Here is a 22,181-nt window from a genome sequence, read left to right on the forward strand (position 1 = left end):
TTCTGACAATGCAAGAAGGATTGCAATTTATATCTTAGACATTTGGGAAAGTTCTGAATCACTGCAACCTTTGTTTATATGTCTTTGAAAGCAGGAAGCGGATGGGGTAAAGGGGCAAATGAGAATTTCAAAACTAAGATGCTGTTGCCCAAGATTCATCCTACTTCACCACTTGATAGGTATCAGTACTGGGACAGGTTCCTTCAGCGCCCTGGGCAAGGATGCAAAACTTTGCCCTCTCCCCCACTCCTAGTGCATGCTGTAGAATAGGTGTACAGCCTTTTGCTCATTCACTGCCCCCTTCACAAGCTGTCCATAGTTGGCATGGAGTGTGCACTGCACATTTGGGGCCATTTTCATGGTTTTTACACAGTAGCTGTCAAACCAGAGCCTGGCCCTATTTACTAACCACTGTTCTAGAGCTTAGGGGCAGTAAGATTGCCCCCCTACTGTTGTGCCATGGGCGGCTGCCCCTTCAGCTACCCTTTGTCCTGGCCCTTATAGGCATGGCTCTTACTCTCATTTTTTTTTTTTTGGTTAAAAAGGTAGTTAAGACAAGATTTTATAATCTTTATAAACATTAGAACCACAAATTGCATTGGCCCCAGAACATTCATTGGTTACAACCCAATGTGAGATCATACATCACTGGCAGCCCAGACTTCACAGAAGTCAATGGTAAGAGGTCAGAAAATTATTGATCATCCTGCTCATGCTAACAAATGACAAGCTGTTTCATTTAAGATTTGCAATGATCTGCCAATGTCAAAGATCATGTGTCAGAAGGGAAAAAGTTAATTCTTATAAAAATTATTCTTAAAATACCTATGACACATATTGGAATAGGAGAGCAAATCCTAAATATCTGACGAAGGAAAGGACAAAAAGTTATGAATGGTAACATATTTTATAAACAAATTGCTTCCAAGGTAATAATCATTAGAAAAAATGCGTAAGGCCCCTTTCACACAGGCTTTTCGATCAGGTCCCCCTGTCAGTTTTTCAGGCGGACCTGATCGGATGCTCCATGCATCCCTATGGGGCAGCGGATGTCAGGGGTGACATCTCCGCTGACACCCGCTGCTATCTGATCCAATGTGGTCCGTAAAATCCAGGCGGATGTAAACCCTATTTTCCATTTGTCTGGAGGATTGGATCTGATAAAAACGGGCAGGCGGTCCATTTTTATTTGATCTCCCCATAGAGGAGAGCAGGGATCTGACAGCTCTGTCTCTGCAAAGTGAGCAGAGGTGGACCTGTCATCGGCTTGCTCAGCCGGGATCGGCGGATCGGTCCCCGCTGAGCAAAACAGAGTCCGTCGGGCAGAAAACGCCCGCGTGAAAAGACCCTAACTATTGGAGAGGTCCTAAAAAGTAATACTCCGTATTTAATAAGTCTAGTACAGTCAGTGTATAATTTAAAATGAAACCCTGCATAGCATTTTAAACACAGTTTTAAACCATAGTTACTGAAGAGAGAACCTCTCTCCCTTCATCTACTGGAGAGCTACAGTATCTCACAAAAGTGAGTACACCCCTCACATTTTTGTAAATATTTTATTATATCTTTTCATGTGACAACACTGAAGAAATGACACTTTGCTATAATGTAAAGTAGTGAGTGTACAGCTTGTATAACAGTGTAAATTTGCTGTCCCAACAACATAACTCAACACACAGCTATCAATGTCTAAACTGCTGGCAACAAAAGTGAGTACACCCCTAAGTGAAATTGTCCAAATTGGGCCCAGTTAGCCATTTTCCCTTCCTGATGTCATGTGACTAGTTAGTGTTACAAGGTCTCAGGTGTGAATGGGGAGCAGGTGTGTTAACTTTGGTGTTATCGCTCTCATTCTCTCATACCGGTCACTGGAAGTTCAACATGGCACCTCATGGCAAAGAACTCTCTGAAAATCTGAAAGAAAGAATTGCTGCTCTACATAAAGATGGCCTAGGCTATAAGAAGATTGTCAAGACCCTGAAACTGAGCTGCAGCACAGTGGCCAAGACCACACAGCGGTTTAACAGGACAGGTTCCACTCAGAACAGGCCTCACCATGGTCAACCAAAGAAGTTGAGTGCACGTGCTCAGCATCATATCCAGAGGTTGTCTTTGGGAAATGGACGCAAGAGTGCTGTCAGTATTGCTGCAGAGGTTGAAGGGGGGGGGGGCAGCCTGTCAGTGCTCAGACCATAGGCCACACACTGCATCAAACTGGTCTGCATGGCTGTCTTCCCAGAAGGTGAGGAGTACAAAGACAAGTGTGTCTTGCCTACAGTCAAGCTTGGTGGTGGGAGTGTCATGGTCTGGGGCAGCAGGAGTGCTGCCAGCACTGGGGAGCTACAGTTCATTGAAGGAACCATGAATGAAACATGTACTGTGACATACTGAAGCAGAGCATGATCTCCTCCCTTCAGAGACTGGGACGCAGGGCAGTATTCCAACATGATAATGACCCCAAACACATCTCCAAGATGACCACTGCCTTGCTAAAGAAGCTGAGGGTAAAGATGATGGACTGGCCAATCATGTCTTCAGACCTAAACCCTACTGAGCATCTGTGGGGCATCCTCAAACAGGAGATGGAGGAGCGCAAGGTCTCTAAAATCTACCAGCTCATGATGTCCTCAAAGAGGAGTGGAAGAGGACTCCAGTGGCAACCTGTGAAGCTCTGGTGAACTCCATGCCCAAAAGGATTAGGGCAGTGCTGGAAACTAAGGGTGGCCACATAAAATATTGACACGTTGGGCCCAATTTGCACATTTTCACTTAGGGGTGTACTCACTTTTTTGCCAGGAGTTTACACATTAATGGCTGTGTTTTGACTTATTTTGAGGGGACAGCAAACTTACAGTTTAACACAGGCTGTACACTCACTACTTTACATTGTAGCAAAGTGTCATATCTTCAGTGTTGTCACATGAAAAGGTAATAAAATATTTACAAAAATATGAAGGGTGTACTCACTTTTGTGAGATACTGTATATACTGGGCTAGATTTAGTATTCCAGTTTACCTATACCCTCACCAGGTTGTGTGCATGTCCACACAAATATGATGTTAAAGGGTAACTCCACTTTCGTGAGGAAAAAAATAGCAAATAAAAAAGAAATAATGTATCATATACAATTGTGACTCGAGTCATATTGTAATTGAATGGTATTAAACATGAACTTTCCTATGAAATCTGCAGCGCTGTAATTTTCTGTAAAGAGCAATGCAATATGGCTACCTGGAGGTGTTCTGTACACAGAATGTGTACAAAACGCCACTCCAGAAACATCATTTCCTGCTTGTGTGATTGGCTCATCGATTTTCCCAGAAGTCTACACTAAGATACAAGTCAAATATTAGGTCAGGCCAGATATCCCCTGCAACAAAAATTTCATTTTTGGTGAGATACTCCCAAAAGGAAATCATGTCTAAAGGGATGCTGACCCTACAATTTTCCTCATTAATGCCCTGCAGGTACAGCAGCTGGTTGATAATTATGAAACCACCCCCATTATATTCACTTACCACATGGACACAAACAAACACACAGGGATTCCTTCAGAATAAGGGTCCATTCACACTAGCGCGACTTGTCAGGCGACTTGGTCGCCTGACAAGTCGCGGTCGGTCGCCTGCCATTGATTAGCACAGGACCCGTTCAAATAGGAGCGACACAAGTCGCACCGACTTAGAAAAAGGGTCCTGTACTACTTTGGGGTGACCTGGAGGCAACTTGCATTGACTTCAATTATATGAAGTCCGTGCATGTCGCGCCGAGGTCGCGGTGCACACTGTGCACCGCGACTTCACAGGTCGCCCCAGCAAGTCGTGTCGCCCCTGTCTGAATGGGCTCTTACAAAAGGTAGGAATCTGCAACAAAGTTTGTTAAAATCCTTGTAATGTACATAGAGGGGAATGTTTTTTTTTTCCTCAACAAAAGTGGAGTTACGCTTTAAAGAACTTCTGTTATGAAGCAAAATGCTTTTGTGATTAGATTCCTATGACAGCAAACATTCCTCCCTGGGAAGTGACTGCACCAAAAATAGAAAAGTTGAATGAAGCCACCTTGAGCCACATCATGGGAAAAAAACTGGATACTGACAGGCCTGTTTTTAGCACTGTGCACAGCATGAATACCTGAGAACAAAATATACCTCATGCTATATTACCACCACCTGCCTCCTATAGTACTGCTGGTATTGATGGCCAAGAACCTGCCCCCTATAGTACTGCTAGTATTGATGGCCAAGAACCTGCCTCCTATAGTACTGCTGGTATTGATGGCCAAGAGGACATGGCATGGCACATAACCCTATCCAACTACACAAGGAAATGTTCAATTCTAGATAGTGGAAAATTCTGTAGCCATCACCTCCTCTACTACAGATAGCTCATCTACTAAAGTATATTTAAAAATCAGACCCTAATCTGGACACTTACTTTTGATGAAGCATGCCAGTAGATCCTCTGACAGTGATGGTGTCAAAGAGGTGTAACTGCACAGGTAGTGTCATATTAGCATATTAGCAGAGTACAGAACGTAGAGAGCTACACATAGCAACTGTACCGTAAATTCGTGGTACCAACAGAACAAGACAGTACTATGATGTCATGTAACAAGAAGGGTTTTTTTTTCTTGGTGGATGGAGGTCCATGGTGTCTAGTCTCCAGAAACTGCAATTCTGTTAACGGATGTGATTACAATAGTAAGTAGAGTTTGGTATCACCAAAACCTCTGGAGAGCTCAGTGGTTAACATTCAGTTTGGTATTCCTCTTTCAACCCTGACCTACATAGCTTACCTACAAATCTGTACCCTGCTATAAGTTCTTTATACTTTGTCAGGGAACACTGACTTTTAATGGCTCTGCAGCTAAAGGGAAACAGAGTGGCCCATTCTATTTAGCCACAGGTGACAAAGAAATCTGTTGGCACTAGCTCAAGAGAAAAAGGGAAATGGGAAAAATATGTTCACTGTATTTCCATAATATAATAGCACTTCCCTTTTAAAAAAGGGAATGTCCCTATAATATTTACTGTATGCTTAGATACAGCCTATAAGTAGTACATCTTTCAGCAATTAAAAAAGTTTAAAGCAACATTTTGCACTGTAGTATCTGGTGTATTCCCCATTGAAACTTATGGAGAGCACAAGAACTTTCAGTTTTCCTTGGCCATGCCAAGGATGGAGGGAAACCTCCAGAAAAGTTAGACTCAGCAGGATCACAATTATCCATATTTCACTGAAACTGGAGAAAACCATTTTAGATAACTTTCTTCCTTAATTGTTAGCATAAAGTCAGTGATAGGCAATGTCACACTTCTTAATTTCAGCGATAGCCCACACTGTACATACAGGACATTGTATATTGCAACTAGACTGTTGGTAAAGTCATAGCAAAACATTGAGTGTAATCTAAGTGCAGGTACAGTACAATGTTTTCTTCAGTAGAGTAAAATCCATGAAAATGGGTTCCATGTACAATAAAAACATTTTTGAAAAACATTCAGCTGGTGTGTTTCATCCTGCAATCATAGACAATCCACTCCTGGTCCGATGCAGAGGCCTGGACCCTCCTATCAATGTCTGCCTGGCAGGATTCCATTGAGCTCTTAGTAGAACATACTGCTTGAAGATAATCAGACTGGATCCTTCTCTGTGACATGAACATCCTCAGCATGGACAGACAGGGTGGGAGTCTGGCCACAAAGGTGCTGGTGATCTTTCCAGTCCTTAAGAATACAAAAAACAATGACTGATTCCAAAGTCAAATGTCAAACTAAATGAACATGAACATTTCCATTATAAATCAGTACAGCCAAATTAAATATTTATCGGTAAAACTTAGGTAACCTTAAAAAATCATGTTAGTACTAGGCATGGATCTTTAAAGGTTTCTTTTGCTATATCATAAAAAGGATGTAATTTTTCCTAAAAAAAAAAAAAAAAACCCATGATAGGGTGTGAAACATTTCCCCTCCTGTTCAAGTTATATAACTGGTTTCAGTTACCTATCTGCCAAAAACAAACTCTCCCAGGACAGGAAAGCTGGACTGGTTCTGACATTTGCACCATATGGACTAGCTGCACCATTATCCAGAAGTATCTTTGTAAGAAATAAAATGACAACTATATAATGTAACAGTTTTAATAAAATTAATTATATTGTGGATCTTAGGTTTCAAAGATTTAAAGGATAAGTCCACCCTATACCTAAAATATCTGCATCTATACATCTCCACATTCTAACACTAACCTATCCAGCCCTGTGAAGAAGAAATCAGTATACTTACCTTTTTTGAAGCTGATCCGACCCAAACCAACGCTGAGCTGTCAGCCATGGCTTCGCTGTGGAGGTGGGTGCGGAAGACACAGCTGACAATGGACGCCCCATAGTAAGTATATCAGTGACGTTACATCCTTTTAATTTCACAGTCGTTGTCGGCCGTGTCCTCTGCAGAGCTTCCGCCACTGGAGATCAAGTCAGAACGGCTTTAAAAAAGGTAAGTATACTGATTTCTTCCTTATAGGGCTAGATAGGATAGTGTTAGAACGTGGAGATGCAGGGATTTTAGTTTTAGGGTGGACTTAGACTTTAATGTAGAAGAGCTAAAATGCTTAGTTTTGCAAAATGAATACTTACAGTCAGGTCCATAAATATTTGGACATCAACACAATTCTAATCTTTTTGGCTCTATACACCACCACAATGGATTTTAAATGAAACAAACAAGATGTGCTTTATCTGCAGACTTTCAGCTTTAATTTGAGGGTATTTACATCCAAATCCGGTGAACGGTGTAGGAATTACAACAGTTTGTATATGTGCCTCCAACTTTTTAAGGGACCAAAAGTAATGGGACAGATTAACAATCATAAATTAAACTTTCACTTTTTAATACTTGGTTGCAAATCCTTTGCAGTCAATTACAGCCTGCAGTCTGGAACCCATAGACATCACCAGATGCTGGGTTTCATTCCTGGTGATGCTCTGACAGGCCTCTACTGCAACTGCCTTCAGTTCCTGCTTGTTCTTGGGGCATTTTCCCTTCAGTTTTTGTCTTCTGCAAGTGAAATGCATGCTCAATCGGATTCAGGTCAGGTGATTGACTTGGCCATTGCATAACATTCCACTTCTTTCCCTTAAAAAACTCTTTGGTTGCTTTTGCATTATGCTTCGGATCATTGTCCATCTGCACTATGAAGCGCCGTCCAATGAGTTCTGAAGCATTTGGCTGAATATGAGCAGATAATATTGCCCAAAACACTTCAGAATTCATCCTGCTGCTTTTGTCAGCAGTCACATCATCAATAAATACAAGAGAACCAGTTCCATTGGCAGCCATACATGCCTACGCCATGACACTACCACCACCATGCTTCACTGATGAGGTGGTATGCTTTGGATCATGAGCAGTTCCTTTCCTTCTCCATGCTCTTCTCTTCCAATCACTCTGGTACAAGTTGATCTTGGTCTCATCTGTCCATAGGGTGTTGTTCCAGAACTGTGAAGGCTTTTTTAGATGTTGTTTGGCAAACTCTAATCTGGCCTTCCTGTTTTTGAGGCTCCCCAATGGTTTACATCTTGTGGTGAACCCTCTGTATTCACTCTGGTGAAGTCTTCTCTTGATTGTTGACTTTGACACACATACGCCTACCTCCTGGAGAGTGTTCTTGATCTGGCCAAATGTTGTGAAGGGTGTTTTCTTCACCAGGAAAATAATTATTCGGTCCACCACAGTTGTTTTCCGTGGTCTTCAGTGTCTTTTGGTGTTGCTGAGCTCACCGGTGCGTTCTTTCTTTTTAAGGATGTTCTAAACAGTTGATTTGGCCACACCTAACGGTTTGTTTTGTTTTTTCAGCCTAATGATGGCTTGCTTCACTGATAGTGACAGCTCTTTGGATCTCATATTGAGAGTTGACAGCAACAGATTCCAAATGCAAATAGCACATTTGAAATTAACTCTGGGCCTTTTATCTGCTCCTTGTAAATGGGATAACAAGGGAATAACACACACCTGGCCATGGAACAGCTGAGCAGCCAATTGTCCCATTACTTTTCGTCCCTTAGAAAGTGGGAGTCACATATACAAACTGTTGTAATTCCTACACCTTTCACCTGATTTGTATGTAAATACCCTCAAATTAAAGCTGAAAGTCTGCAGTTAAAGCAAATCTTGTTTGTTTCAAATCCATTATAGAGCCAAAAAGATTAGAATTCTGTCGATGTCCCAATATTTATGGACCTGACTGTATTTGATTCCCTGTTTTTCAAAACAGCTAAATGCTCTCTGGTACACTATACACACCCACCTTCCCCAGTATATCATTATAACACGCCAGTGTATTTTTGCCTATATCTACTATATTAATGTAAAATATGCTGCTGGGTGTTTCTGCACTTTAGTAATTGTCAGTGCTCTTTGCATTGCATCACTGAATAGACTCAATTAGAATTCCTGTGATTCTTTTATCAGGCAAATGTCCCACGCAATAGCAAACATACTATATCCAACAGCTAGGCTCATAGATAGATGTATGCAAGTTTGATCTTACCTTGCGTTGGCAGAAGATGGAGCAGTAATTGACTTTGTGGCAGCCTGTACATTCATTAAGAGCTTCTCTTCCACAGTTAACACAGGACTGCTAAATACAGAGCAAGCCAAAACAGTGTTAGAATGCCAAAGATACAATGTCATATGGACATTCTATAACGATCATACTTATGCCTACTTCAATTGAGTACAAACACCACCCAGCAGCCCAACCGTGGGCAGTAAGTTTCATAGTCTCATATACTCTAAACCAATCCTATCAGGTGGATAATGAATTTCTGGTTTTTGTCAGCATACTTTAGCAACATATGTAGGTTAATTGTTGGTGATTTGTCTACCCGCTCATTTAAAAAAAATGAAAACAAATAAAAAACCACTCTAACATTTCCAATAGTATGGTCAAGACTGTAGCGCAGCCCTAACATCATTTTCAGGTCTTGGGGAATCCCTAATAAAAGCAATTCATTGGTTCGAAGGGCATACAGACAGCAGCTAAATCAATGCTGTCCGCAGCTGGCTTTGCCAAGTGGCATTGGTCCTGAAATTATGCAGGCTTTATGAGAGGAAAAAAAAGGAAGTTATGCAGGCAACATCAACCACAGTTTAAGCTGTGGCTCAACTCCTTGCAACCTCTGAAGGAACCCTAGGCTTCCAATGACCCCTGGTTGAAACATGGCTGCTGTAGAGGTGTTATCTTCTTATTTCAGTTGCTGAACTTCTTTCTCACCTCTCCTTCCTACACCTCACACCCGTTACTTTGAAAATTCCCTGTGTTAGGCTCTACTGATTCTTCACCACAGGGCTGGATCTAGCCCGTCTCCCCTGTTTTTCTGTCTCTCTAAAGTCCAGCCACCCCCCCCCCCCCATTTTTTGACTCTCCAAAGTCCAGTCTCCATCTTTCTGACTCTACACAGTCACCCTTTTTTCTATACCTCCATAGTCCAGCCCCCTACCCCCCCCCCCTTTTCTGCCTCTTCAAATCCACTGCTTTTTGTCTTTCCAAAGTCCAGCTACCCCCCCCCCCCCCAAATCCCATTTTTTTGTCTCTCCAGAGTAGAGCCCCCAAAATCAACCCTTCTTCCATAGGTATGTCTCCTCAAAGTCCAGTCCTCCCCTATTTTTCTGTCCCTTGAAAGTCTAGATCCCCCTCCCCCCGCCCCATTTTTTGACTATCCAACCTGTTTTTCCGTCTCTCCAAAGTCAAGACCCCCATTGTTTTCCTGTTTCTCCAAATTTCAGCCCACCTTCCCCCTTTTTCTCATCCCAACAATAGTGAAGCTATAGCAGCTGGATCTTTTCTGGGGCTTGGGAAAAGTGTGCAGAGCAGATTGTATCTGTGAGGGGAGCCCAATGTGGCAGTGGATGGAGGAGGAGCTTAGAGCATCAAGCACAGTGTTAAAAGCAGCCTGGGGGGGGATATAATTGAATCAAGAAGATGGGGGCAGGCTTCGGGAAGGTGGGGGGGGGAGCAAGCCCTCTCCAGCCCCCCCCCCCTGCTCCAGCCCTGCTTCAGCAGTACTTCAATTTTTTTCCCTCTAACATCTCTGGCCCCAGCCAGACACCAAAGTTCTCCATTTCTACTAGGACACCTTAAAATATAGCTTTTCTAATCCTTGCTCTGACCTCCAGAAGGCACTGATGTTTGCCCTCTATACAAATGCCACCAGTCAAACATCAATGTTCTCCCCTTTGACTGTGACTCTTAACAGACACCAAGATTACACTTTTTTTAACTAGCTTATATTAGATATCCATGCTTCCTCTCACAATCACCCATGGACACCTTAAACGCCCAGTCTTTTCTCTGAATCTTCCACTATTTTCTGATGTTTCTCTCTGTCCTCCAATACTTTATCCATGCTCACATCCACATGTCTTGTTTAGGTCTTTCCCTATCTTGTGTAATGGTTGGTTTGGCAGTTCAGGTAAAGAAAGCTGTGGTTGAAACCCTTTTTATCCAGTAAGATACATGCAACTGTGCAGAAGGTGATGATGGATTCGTCACCTGTAGCTCTCTTTTTCTCTTGAGCTACTCCAGTGTAAAGCCTAATGTTTAGTGCACTAAAACCCTCATACTGAAAAAAAACTTGCAGACCTCCCTTCCTGGAGTTAGTGGAAAAAGATGTATAAAAGCTGATATAGTCAAATACTTTAATAACAATTTACAGACATTTAGGAAAAATCATACAAAAGATGTTGATTTAGAGGTGATCGTTAGTACATAGCTTTCATCTGAAATTATCCAAAGTAACAAACACAAAAATTGTGTTTGTTACTTTGATCATATGATACCAGATCATATGATTTTCGTTTAATCAGTACAATTTTCGTTCACAAATACAATACAAATACTGTACAATACATTACAGTGCATCCGGAAAGTATTCACAGCGCTTTACTTTTTCCACATTTTATGTTACAGCTTTATTCAGCTTTTTCCTCAAAATTCTACAGACAATACCCCATAATGACAACAATAAAGAAGTTTGTTTGAAATCTTTGCAAATTTATTTACAAAAAAAATAAAAAATCACATGTACATAAGTATTCACAGCCTTTGCCATAACACTTAAAATTGAACTTAAAACAGGTGCATCCTGTTTTCACTGATCATCCTTGAGATGTTTCTACAACATAAGTTTGCGGTAGTATACCGGGATGATGCCTCTAGCTAGAGACACCATCCCGGTACCGTGGTTTAGAGCCAACGGTCGGCTTTCCGTCGGTAATGACCGATGCGGCCCGGGAGCCGCTCGATTGTTACCCGGGTGAGCGGGATGGGACGCCCCCCCCTCCCGCCGCCTTCTGTGACTTTGCTCGGGGCTCCCGTCCCACCGGGAGCCCCGAGCACCCAGCCGGCACGTCCGCCGGCTGGATGGAGTCCCGATCAATGCCGGAAACGGCTTTGATCGGGTCTCCGATGACGTAACCCGGAGGCGGCGTCCATGACGTCACTTTCGGGTTACTGTGCTGCAAAAGGCGGCAAATTTAAAAAACAGCTGTATGCAAAAACGCCGTTTTCAGAAGTGTAGTGGAGGGGTCTAGGGTCTTTTAGACCCTCGATCCCTCCATAAAGAGTACCTGTCACTACACATTGGTGTCATAAGGGATGTTTACATTGCTTGTGAAAGCAATAAAAGTGATCAGATTTTTATTTTTTTTTAAAAAACCTGTAATAGAGTTAAAAAAAAATAAAATAAATTGGAAAAAAAAAAAAAAGATTTAGCCGCCCCCGTCACCGTTAGCTCGCGCAAAAAAAAAAAAAAGTATACAGAAGTCGAGCCGCGAAAGAAATCGCTGTTCAAACCACACATGTGAGGTATCGCCGCGATCGCCAGAGCGTGGGCAATAATTAAAAAAAAGAGCTACACTCTAACTCTAAACTGGTAACCGTTAAAAAAAAAAAGGAAAGCGTCGCCTATTGAGATCTCTATTGACCGTAGTTTGTCGCCATCCCACGGGGGGCGCAATTTTAAACCGTAACATGTTGGGTATCTATTTACTCGACGTGACATCATCTTTCACAATATACAAAAAAAATGGGCTAACTTTACTGTTTAGTATTTTTTAAATGCAGTGAAATGTGATTTTTCTAAATTTTCCCAAAAAAATGGCGTTTTAAAGACCGATGCGCAAATACCGCGTGACAAAAAATATTGCAATGACTGACATTTTATTCTCCAGAGTCTTTGCTAAAAAAATATATATAATGTTTGGGGGTTCTAAGTAGTTTTCTAGGAAAAAATACTGGTTTTAACTTGTAAACAAAAAGTGTCCGAAATAGGGCTGGGGCTTAAGTGGTTAAAGCGGATTTCCACCCAAAAGTGGAATTTCTTCTCATTTGCTTCCTCCTCCCCTCCGGTGCCACATTTGGCACCTTTCAGGGGGGAGGGGGGAACGGGTACCTGTTTTTGACAGGTACCCTTCCCCACTTCCGGGAGAGGGCACCGTCCCTCGGAAGTTTGTCCCCCTCCTCCTTCCCGTGCTGCCGAGCCAATCCGAATGTGCAGCGTGCTTCGCGTATGGCAGTAAGGACCCGCCTGTGAAGCCGCAAGGCTTCACTGCCGTGTTCCCTGACCGGCAATGGCGGCGGCAGCACCCGACAGCCGATGGAAACATCGGCTGCGTTGCCGACATTGCTGGACTCCAGGACAGGTAAGTGTCCTAACAGTAAAAGCCAGAAGCTACAGTATGTGTAGCTGCTGACTTAATTTTTTATTTTTTTTTTTGGGGGGGGGGGGGGGGACGCAGCGGATCTCCACTTTAAGTAGTTAATCTATTTTGAAATAAGGCTGGAACATAACAAAATGTGGAAAAAGTGAAGCACTGTGAATACTTTCCGGATGCATTGTACATCAATTCCCAATTATTATCGCTGTACAAGAGTTTTCGTACTTTAGAATTGTACTTGCACAAGAAATTAAAAAGGTAAAACTAGAAAAGTAAGCAAAATGAGACAATGTATAAAACAACACTAATGAATAAAATAAACCCAGCAGGCAGAAGTCTAAGGGTGGAGGAGAGAGTGTGAAGATGTGGAAGTAAAAATTCCTCAAAATAGCGAGACCTAATGAGATGCAGAGTGAGAGAGGAGGGAGGTGTGACTCTGTGTGACGATACATTCATAAACCTGTCACACTTCAAGTGTTTTCCTGTGTGAATGTATATTATATATATAGGACACACGCATTCTAAAGATAGTACTGTGCATTATTATTCAAAAACGTTGTGTTTTAATGTGTAATCTTTCTGCGGAAATACAATTTTCGCATATATAGAACAGGCAGACGTCATTGTGTAGAACCCAGGGGTCCAGCTGTGGAATAAAATGTCACAATTTAATTTTTCACCACAGAAAGCGCCATTCTCTAGAGACAGCGGAGGTTGAATAAGGCGGAGAGGAGAAAAACTGAAATATAGGCCTTACCCTAAGTAATATCTCATGCTTTCCATCTATTTCTTCTGTCTGCTGAAACAAATGACTTGGGAACTGCGTGGAAATAAATGTTAATGTAATAAATAAGGTTAAATGGTACATCACATTAGACACTACTCTACAGAATCTTTTAGCATTATGAAGTACTTGAATATTACCTTTAATTACCTAGCTAAACACACTTATGATTAGACCTATGCTTTTCCCATGGAGATCAGAGGAATGGGTGGTGGGACAGAGGAGTATAAACACTTTTCAATTGCAGGTTGTATTTTGTTTTTAATGATGGACAGTCACTTAAACTTTTTCAATGCCAGGGCCATTTTTGGAGGGGCAAGGGGGGCATTTTAAGTGCTTGGGTATAGCTTACATTTTTTACACTTTTTAATTTTTTTCTAAACTTTTAGAAGTCCCATAAGTGATGAATTTTTTTGGTGATGAGTTTTCTTTAATGAGAAATCAGGGGTCTAAAAGACCCTTGATGCCTCACCCACCCTCCAATAAAACGAATAGAGTGCAGATGACACCAGGACCTGGAAGTAATGTTTTACACATTGCTTCTGGGTCAATAGCAGGAAGAGGGGGGGATTAGCGAACAGACATTCGCTGATCTCCCTCCCCTCTACCCAGCGGCACTCGCCATACTGGAGCTCTGGAAACATAGCAAGGGCATTCGTTTGGGGGGAGGGGGGGGATCAGTTACTGAGGTGTGTGGAAGCACACCTGCCGGATCATTTCTATTTGACAGTCAACAGTTGGCTTGTTTGATTAACACACATTGCAGCCATCAGGAGTGTGTGTAATACCCCCCGCTGTCACCAGAGGAGGATTTTGAGGAGATGGGTAAAGGTACTAATGGTTAGTTTACCAGCAGAGGGTGCTTAGTTCATAGTTGAGTGTAACAGAGGTTTAAATTCCCCAACAGATTTGCTTTAAAAGAGAAGTACAGGAATCAGTTTTTTGTAGAACTATACTTACCTAGCTGGGTGCAGCATTGGTCCAAAGCTGCATCTAGTTTTAACACAGAGGAACACTGTCAGTCACCGGCTCTCTGATCTGGCCCCCCCACCGCGCTCAATGGAGCGCTGGGCTGTGGGAGGGGCGGGGGGCTGTTGGCTGAGGCTCTCATCGGCTCAGAGAGCCTGAGCCAGGTGCCAGTCCCAGACATGTGGGCGGATCCCAACCATATGGTCGTGATCTTTCCCAAGCCTAGCCCGGCTCCGAGACATTAGCAGACAGCAGACTTCAGCCCGCTGTCTGCTGAAAACCCAGTCACAGGAGTGCAGCACGAACGGCACTCCTGTGATCCCCAAGAAAAGTACAGCCAAACAAGCTTCGCTAATACTTCTCCTTTAAACCTGTACTCCAAGATAAGAAAATATTGTCTAGATACAAGAGCCATCTGTATTCTAAAGTAGATATTGGTTTGCTTTGTGTATTTCTTTCAGACCAGTGCAGTAATCTAGCATGAAAAAAACTAGTCACTGCGGTTTTCTTTCCCTGTGCAGGGTGACTGGTCTTGTATCCACTCTATTGTAGTTTTTGGCTCATAGCCTGTAGTTGGTGGGCCTGCAGGGTCCCTCCCACAGCTCCTCTCCGCATAGGATATGAATAATTGAATGATGTCACTGCTAATTTACAGGGAAATATCTGGGTCTGCATAGGCATTTGGTGCACACAGAGTGTATTTATATCCTTTGTGGCTATTAATAAATATATATAAATTAACTTGTGTCTGGAGTTCAGCTTTAAGCTCCCATTTATCAAGACAGAACTCAATTTCTCACATTGTTGGCTATACCTGAACATACACACGCACCAATTTTTTTTAAATTTTGAATGTTTTCAATAAACATTCATTCAAAATGTTGCTCTGCATGCAGCAAAAGATCAACTGAAAAAATAATTGTTCAATACACCAAACATATACACTAAAACCCGAAGAATGCTAGACAAAATATTCCAACTTCTCCAAACACTCACTTTCCAATTCATCACTAAGAAATAGTTTTGAAGTGATCATAAATGCAAACAAATTTCAGATTTTTATTTTAAAGTCATCAATTACTAAAGATCAATTTGAAATGTGTGATCATCGTAAGATATTTAAGACAGTGCAAACTAGGACATCTAAAGTTCATAATAAGGGAAAAATTGCATTTTTGACTTACCATAAAATCAATTTCTCTGATGTTCATTGACGAACACAGTTCCTGATCTTCTTAATGATTGGGTTATACTGCCCCCTACAGGAGTAGGACACCAGGCAGAAAAAAGTCTGGCTACGCCTATGGGCAGTCCCAGGGGTATACTCCCTCTCACTGCTATAGGTACTCAGTTTTGTTACAAGCAGTGTCAAAAGAATTACAACTCCACAGAGGGGCAGATGCTGTGTCCGTCAATGGACATTTCAAGTCAAAAATCCCATTTTCTCTTTCGTTCATTGACGGACACAGCTCCTGATCTTCTTAACCATTGGGACGTCCCAAAGCAGTGTTAAACATGAGGGGTGGGAACAGCGAAAAAGAAACCCCCAAGGCTAACTATAGCCAACCAGATAAACAGGAGCTCAACCAAAACAACTGGAGCTCGCCTAAAAAAACAATACACCCTCAAAGAGGCCCAGGTCCTCTAAACAGCAGCCTGGAAAACCTTGCGGTCAAAGGAAGCATCCGCAGATGCCAACACATCCACTTTATAGAACTTTGTGAAAGTGTGCACCGACGACCAGGTGGTCGCCTTGCAAACCTACGTCAATGATGAGGGTCCTTGCCCCTAGTAGCCTGCAGAGGAAAAGTACTCTTCCCCCCGTGAGACCTTTAATGATGTCATACAGGGTAGCACCAGACAGGCAATTTCCTGGAAAGGGAAGATCAGTCAAACCTTTTTAGAAGTCTGACCAGCATTTGAGTCAAAAGACACGCCGAAGGACCACTGCCGAAACAGAGAGCCGAGCCACTAGGGGAGCAGCATCCAAAGAGGCATCACAGATAAACTGCAGCCCCTGGACCAGCTAGGCTGCCAGCTCAGCAAAGGCAGGGGGAAGCTACTCCTTCTCCAGGTCATGGCGCAAAAGCTTAGTCCATTCGGTCAGAGTCTGCGACACCAGGGCAATGGGGAATATCGGCTTCAGTGCCAAACCAGCCAGGGTGTACATATTGCGGGCCATAGCCTCCTCATTTCCTGTCAGTCAGGTCCTTAAAGAACAGGGACTCTTCAACCCGAATCATGGTTGCCTTGCTTAATCTGAAAACTGGAGGGTCCACCACCGGTGGAACAGTCTACTTCTTAAGAAGGGACTCCTTATAGGTGTATCGCCTAGCAACCCACTTAGGGACCCCAAGGGGACGCTTTGGTCAGCCCCATTTTTTTGTGACAATTCTGTTAAAATAGGAGGCGAAAGGGAACACCTTGCTGCTCTGGATGGCTTGTGAGTGTCAAAGGGAACCTGCGGCTCCATCGCAGCCACAGCTGCGTCCTCCAACTTTAAGTCTCAAGCACAGATACAATCAGCGTGTCCACCAGCGCCTTTCCGTACGCGGTTGAAGAAGAGGAGGAATCCTTCTCACTATCTGAGGATTCAGGGCGTGCGGTTGCAGACCCAGCAGAGTAACCCACGTCCGCGGCAGCTGAATCAGATTCCGGATCTGATGACACAGATGAGGCAGGGGAAGAAGGGGGGGCCGCTTTATGCCAGCCCACTGGGGACACAAATGGACTCCAGGACCGATGTCAGTGCATTGATGGATATGGGACCGCAGGGCCCCGAACCCCTAGAGAAGGGATCAGGTGGGGAGATGTGCTCCAAAGACTCCATTAGTCACCAGGGGGACCCCACATAAAATGTGTAAAAACACTGCTAAGGGACAACCCCCACTGCTCTAGCAGCCCCCCCCCCCCCCGGTCGCCAGTAATAGAGCACCCAATTGATCCTCAGCAGAGAGGGAGAGGACCCCACCAGACTCACCACCCAGCAGAAACCAGGCACCGCAGTCACTAGGAGAATCTGCACTGCACGTGTGGCGATTAGGAAATGAAAAGATCCAGGAGTCAGCAACAGGGGATGAGGAGGGGCTCCCACCACCGAAATCGCCGCCCAGAGGGCTCCACTGTCATGGCCACCACTATTTTCAATGGCAAACCGGACTACACAAACATGGCCGCAGTGCATTGAGCACACAGGCTACAAGAAAATGGAGGCCCGCGTGGCACAACGAGGCTCCCAGGAGGGAACCTGAGGCCTCAGCAAACAGCACAGGCAGGAAGGGGGGGCCCTGGCAAAAGCTCCCAGCAAGTACAGTCCCCCCCCCCCCCCCACAGCCAAATGCCCGGTCACCGGCGGCGCACCCGCCCCATCACCAGCACAGAACCCTGCCCCCACCCCAGGAGGTGGACCAGGCCAGCCCAGAGCCCCAGCAACAGTGGTGGAGGGGGGTGGGAGGGGGGCGATAGGGCCCATGGGGACCACCAGAATGATGTGGGTGGTTGCCTAATGGGAAGGAGGGGAACCCAGGGGTCCGACCGTCCCATGGAGGGGCCCATGCCCACAAAAAAAAAAACCCTCCAGGGGATGAGGTGGGAACCAGTTATTTACCATACCAGGAACCAGACGGGCACCGCTCCAGACAGAGCCTCCTCTCCTTCGAAATGGGGGGACTGTTGGCCAGGAGGAACGATGCGTCTCGGGCCAAGACCCGATCGTATGCGACCTCGCTAAGGCGTTTAACCTGAAGGCCAGTGGCTGACCTAGCGTGAAGCTAAAATCTGCGCACGCTCGCTGGCCAGACTGAGGTGAACACTGGTTCTAGAATATTCAACCCGTCGTTCCGTCCAGCAGCTAATTGTAGATCTCACAGGAAAAAAAAACAACAGGAGAAAAAAAAAATCTATCTAAAAAGAAAAAATTGCCAGCAAGGCATATTCCAGCAAGGAACTAGGTCCTTACTCCTGACTAGGCAGAAAAAAGTACAGGCAGAGTACCTATAGCAGAGAAAGGGAGTACCCTCTGGAACTGCCCGCAGGCGTAGCCACTTTTTTTCTGCCTAGTGTCCTACTCCTGTAGGGGGCAGTATAACCCAATCGTTGAGAAGATCAGGAGCTGTGTCCATCAATGAATGAAAGAGAAACTTAAGTTTTGAAAAAAGCCAGAGCGCAGAAAACAATCTCTTCAGACACAAAGGATTTAGAGCAGGTCTCAGTCTCAATGGGACCTGTCTGTCCCATAAGAGGATTACAGATTTAATTACAGATCATCTTGCTGACCTGTGTCATGGGCATACTGAGGGTGGGTGTTGCTGTGGCGAGAGCTGCTCTGAAACAGGGTTACAACCTGCTGACCCTTATTAAGTCAAAGCAAAATAAATTATATATTTTAGGTCAGTCTCCTAATTCATAATGATGAGCACAGGTTCTACTTTTGTTTCACTTTACATTTATTACAGTCTCTTAAATTGGTAATTTTGTATTACTCAGATTATGTTCTGTATGATATTCCATTGATTTCAGGGTAAAATGGGTAAAATGAAACCCAAAGGAAATGTCATTGAAAAGTGCTTAAAGCTAAAAGTTTAGAAAAAAAAAAAAGATTTTTTGGCTTTAGTGACATTACCAAACTGTAATGAAATCTGTACCTCCAGCGCTGCAATAGTTATTCTGCAGTGATGCTGGTCCAACCAGGACCTGCACCCTTCTCCTCCATTGAGAAAAGTTATTTTAATACTTACACTGCATGTAACACAATCTCCAAATGGGGGAAATTCAAATGATTGACAGGACCCTCTCCCCCATTTAGAGATTGTGTTACATGCAATGTAGACTATGCACAGGCTTTTCTCGATGGAGGAGGAGGGGGCAGATCCCCGTCAGACCATCTTCACTGCAGATCCAAAGTAGTTACCTATTACAGTGCCAGAAATTCAGAGACAAGAGGAAGATCTAGCTGCCCGCACGGCATGGGGCATACTTCATTACTGGTATTTTAGCTAAACTAGTAAAAAGTAAATAGGACAGTATTAAAATAATAACAAACCACTGCCACATCCTCAATGCTGTAGATTAAAATGTTACTATTGCACAAATAGTTTGGTGAAAACACTCTAGGCTTAAAGCGGTTGTATCCCCAAAAAAAACAAACAAACCCTGCAGGACAATGGCATAATGTGCTAGTATGCATCGCATACTAGCGCATTATAAAAAATACTTACCTTAGCACGAACCCCCGACAGGTTCGCCCGGACACCGCTGAGGTAGCTGACATGTTCCCTCGGCGTCTCCTCCGGGTTCGACGGCTCCGGCGCTGTGAGTGGCCGGAGCCGCGATGACCTCACTCCTGCGCATGTGCACAGGAGTTCGGTTTCCGGCAAGGAGCTCTGAAGGTCCGGCAAGATATGCCGGACCTTCAAAGGGCATGTGCCGCTGGTGTCAGCAGCTGCATGCAGGGTGAATATCTCTTAAACCATGAAGTTTTAGGAGATATTAATTTTACCTACGTGTAAGCCTTATTATAGGCTTACCTATAGGTAAAAGTTAAAAAGTGGAGTATACTACTGCTATAAGAACTAACAGCCTAAAATGTATCTAAACCCAAAAACAAAAATGTTATATAGTGCAGCTTACCAATCCTTAAAGTGTTACTAAACGCACAACAGTAAAATCAATCTGTATATGCAATAAAGCATGCTTGTTATACTCACTGTGGAACCTATGGGATTAATCCTCCGCATTGTGTAAAAAGGCTGTTTGATCCGGTCTTCTCTGATCCTCCCCTTCTTAGACTGTCCCCAATCCATCTCCTGATAAGACAGAGCCTTTGGAGTCACTCTGCACATGCTCAGTTTGGTGTGTATTGCTAGAGGGTTATTTTTTCTTGGGAGAGTGCATGTGATCAGCACAGGGCCAATCAGCACTGTCCAGACAGAGGGTCAGGGGTCCTGTTACCTCGTAGGACAGTCAGAGGAGAATGAAAACTCCTCCTACAAGTTTTACCAGACACTGATAGAAGTCACAAGACTGCTATATACTGCTGATGAGAAAAGGTATCTACCAGTTTATAATTTACTAAAATGATTGCATTTCTATGTTCTGTGTACTGTGGGAGACCAGGTATAGTGAATGCAGGCTCCTGGGTTTAGTAACACTTTAAACTTGTTGGCTGCATACGTTTCCTTTTTTTTCCACCTGGTGGTTCCAGCCAGTAACACACTCTGTCTTAGGGTACCTCCACTCTATGGAGGAGAAAATGTGGATTTTAGACTTAACATAAAATCCATTTCTCTGATGTTCATTGACGGACACAGCTTCAGGTATTCTTAACCATTGGGTTATACTACCTCTTACAGAGTAGGACACTAGGCAGAAAAAAATTCTGGCTACACCCATGGGCAGTCCAAGGGGGTATTCTCCCCCTCTCGGCTATAGGCACTCAGTTTTGTTACAAGCAGTGACAGGAGAATTATAACTCCACTGAGGGATGGGTGCCGTGTCCGTTAATGAACATCATAGAAATGGATTTTACAGTAGATCGAAAATCACATTTTCTCTTTTGTTCATTGAGGACACAGCTTCTGGTATTCTTAACCATTGGAACGTCCCAAAGCAGTGTTAAACATGAGGGATGGGAAATAGCAAAAAATTCTCAGGGCTAAACATTAGCCAACCAGGCAACAGGAGCTCAACCAACCAAACCAACTGAAGCCCACCTGAAAAAAAAAACAATACACCCTCAAAGAGGATCAGGTTCTGTTTTACACAGCAGCCTGCAAAACCTTGTGGCCAAAAGAAGCATCCACAGATGCCAACACATCCACTTTATAGAACTTTGTGAAAGTGTGCACCGACGACTAGGTGACCGCTTTGCAAACCTGCCTCACTGACGCTTGATGACAGAAGACCGAGGAGGCACTAAGCGTCTAGTAGAGTGTACCTTGACATGGATAGGAGGAACCTGACCCCTGATGGAATAGGCCTGAACAACCGCCTCTCTGATCCATCAAGAAATGGTTACAGAGGAAGCGGACAAACTCTTTGCGAGGTCCATCTGTGAGCACAAATAGAGTCTGCCTTCCTGAAAGACTCCGTAGCTGCCAGGTACACCCTAATAGCCCAGACCACATCCAAGGCATGAAAGACACCTTCCTTCGGATGTTTAGGCCTGGGACACAGGGAAGGCAACACAATGTCTTCATTCAAATGAAAATCAGAGACCACCTTAGGAAGGAACGATGGACAGGGGCAAAGCACCACCTTATCCCTGTGAATCACCAGATAAGGTGAACGACAGGATAACGCCGCCAGGTCTGACACTCTGCAAGCAGAGGTGATAGACATCAAAAAGGCCACCTTCTGGGACAGCTCAAGTAGGGGAAACTCCCAAAGATTCTCAAAGGCAGCACCAGAGAACCAAGCCACAAAATCAGGGACTCTCTCGTACCCCGGCTCAGATGGATTTGGTTGTCCAGAGACTGTGAATTCCTGTCACATGTGAGGAGATTCTCCCATTGCAAGGACCTCATATGGAACTGCACAAACTAGACCGCCTCAAAGATTGATACCATCAAGCACAGCACCAGCATACAAGTCCAGAAGGACGACCATCTACTGGTCAGCAGGAGATGAACTGCAACCTGCAGGGTCTAAAGTTTGTCCGGAGGAAGAAATACTCTGGCTAAGGTTGAGTCCCGAGTCAGCCCCAGATAGTC

The 22,181-nt window shown here is 44.0% G+C and overlaps 1 protein-coding gene across 3 annotated transcripts in view; it reads right to left on the minus strand.

The window, feature by feature from the left end:
• Positions 1–5,330: 5,330 nt before the first annotated feature.
• DEAF1 (DEAF1 transcription factor) overlaps positions 5,331–22,181 on the minus strand; it is a 60,601-nt gene continuing 43,750 nt past the window's right edge. Inside the window, exons 10-12 of one of the 3 annotated variants that reach the window (XM_082271157.1) lie at positions 13,477–13,539; positions 8,551–8,637; positions 5,331–5,726 (exon numbers count right to left, since the gene is read on the minus strand). In XM_082271157.1, the coding sequence (XP_082127283.1) occupies positions 5,634–5,726; positions 8,551–8,637; positions 13,477–13,539 (243 nt within the window). In that variant the 3' untranslated portion in view covers positions 5,331–5,633. Of the gene's footprint in view, positions 5,727–8,550; positions 8,641–13,476; positions 13,540–22,181 lie in introns of all 3 variants that reach the window. The other 2 variants (XM_082271156.1, XM_082271158.1) reach the window with 2 other exon arrangements.

Source organism: Pelophylax lessonae (genome assembly GCF_965119305.1).
Source record: "Pelophylax lessonae genome assembly, chromosome: 10".
Lineage (NCBI taxonomy): Eukaryota > Metazoa > Chordata > Amphibia > Anura > Ranidae > Pelophylax > Pelophylax lessonae.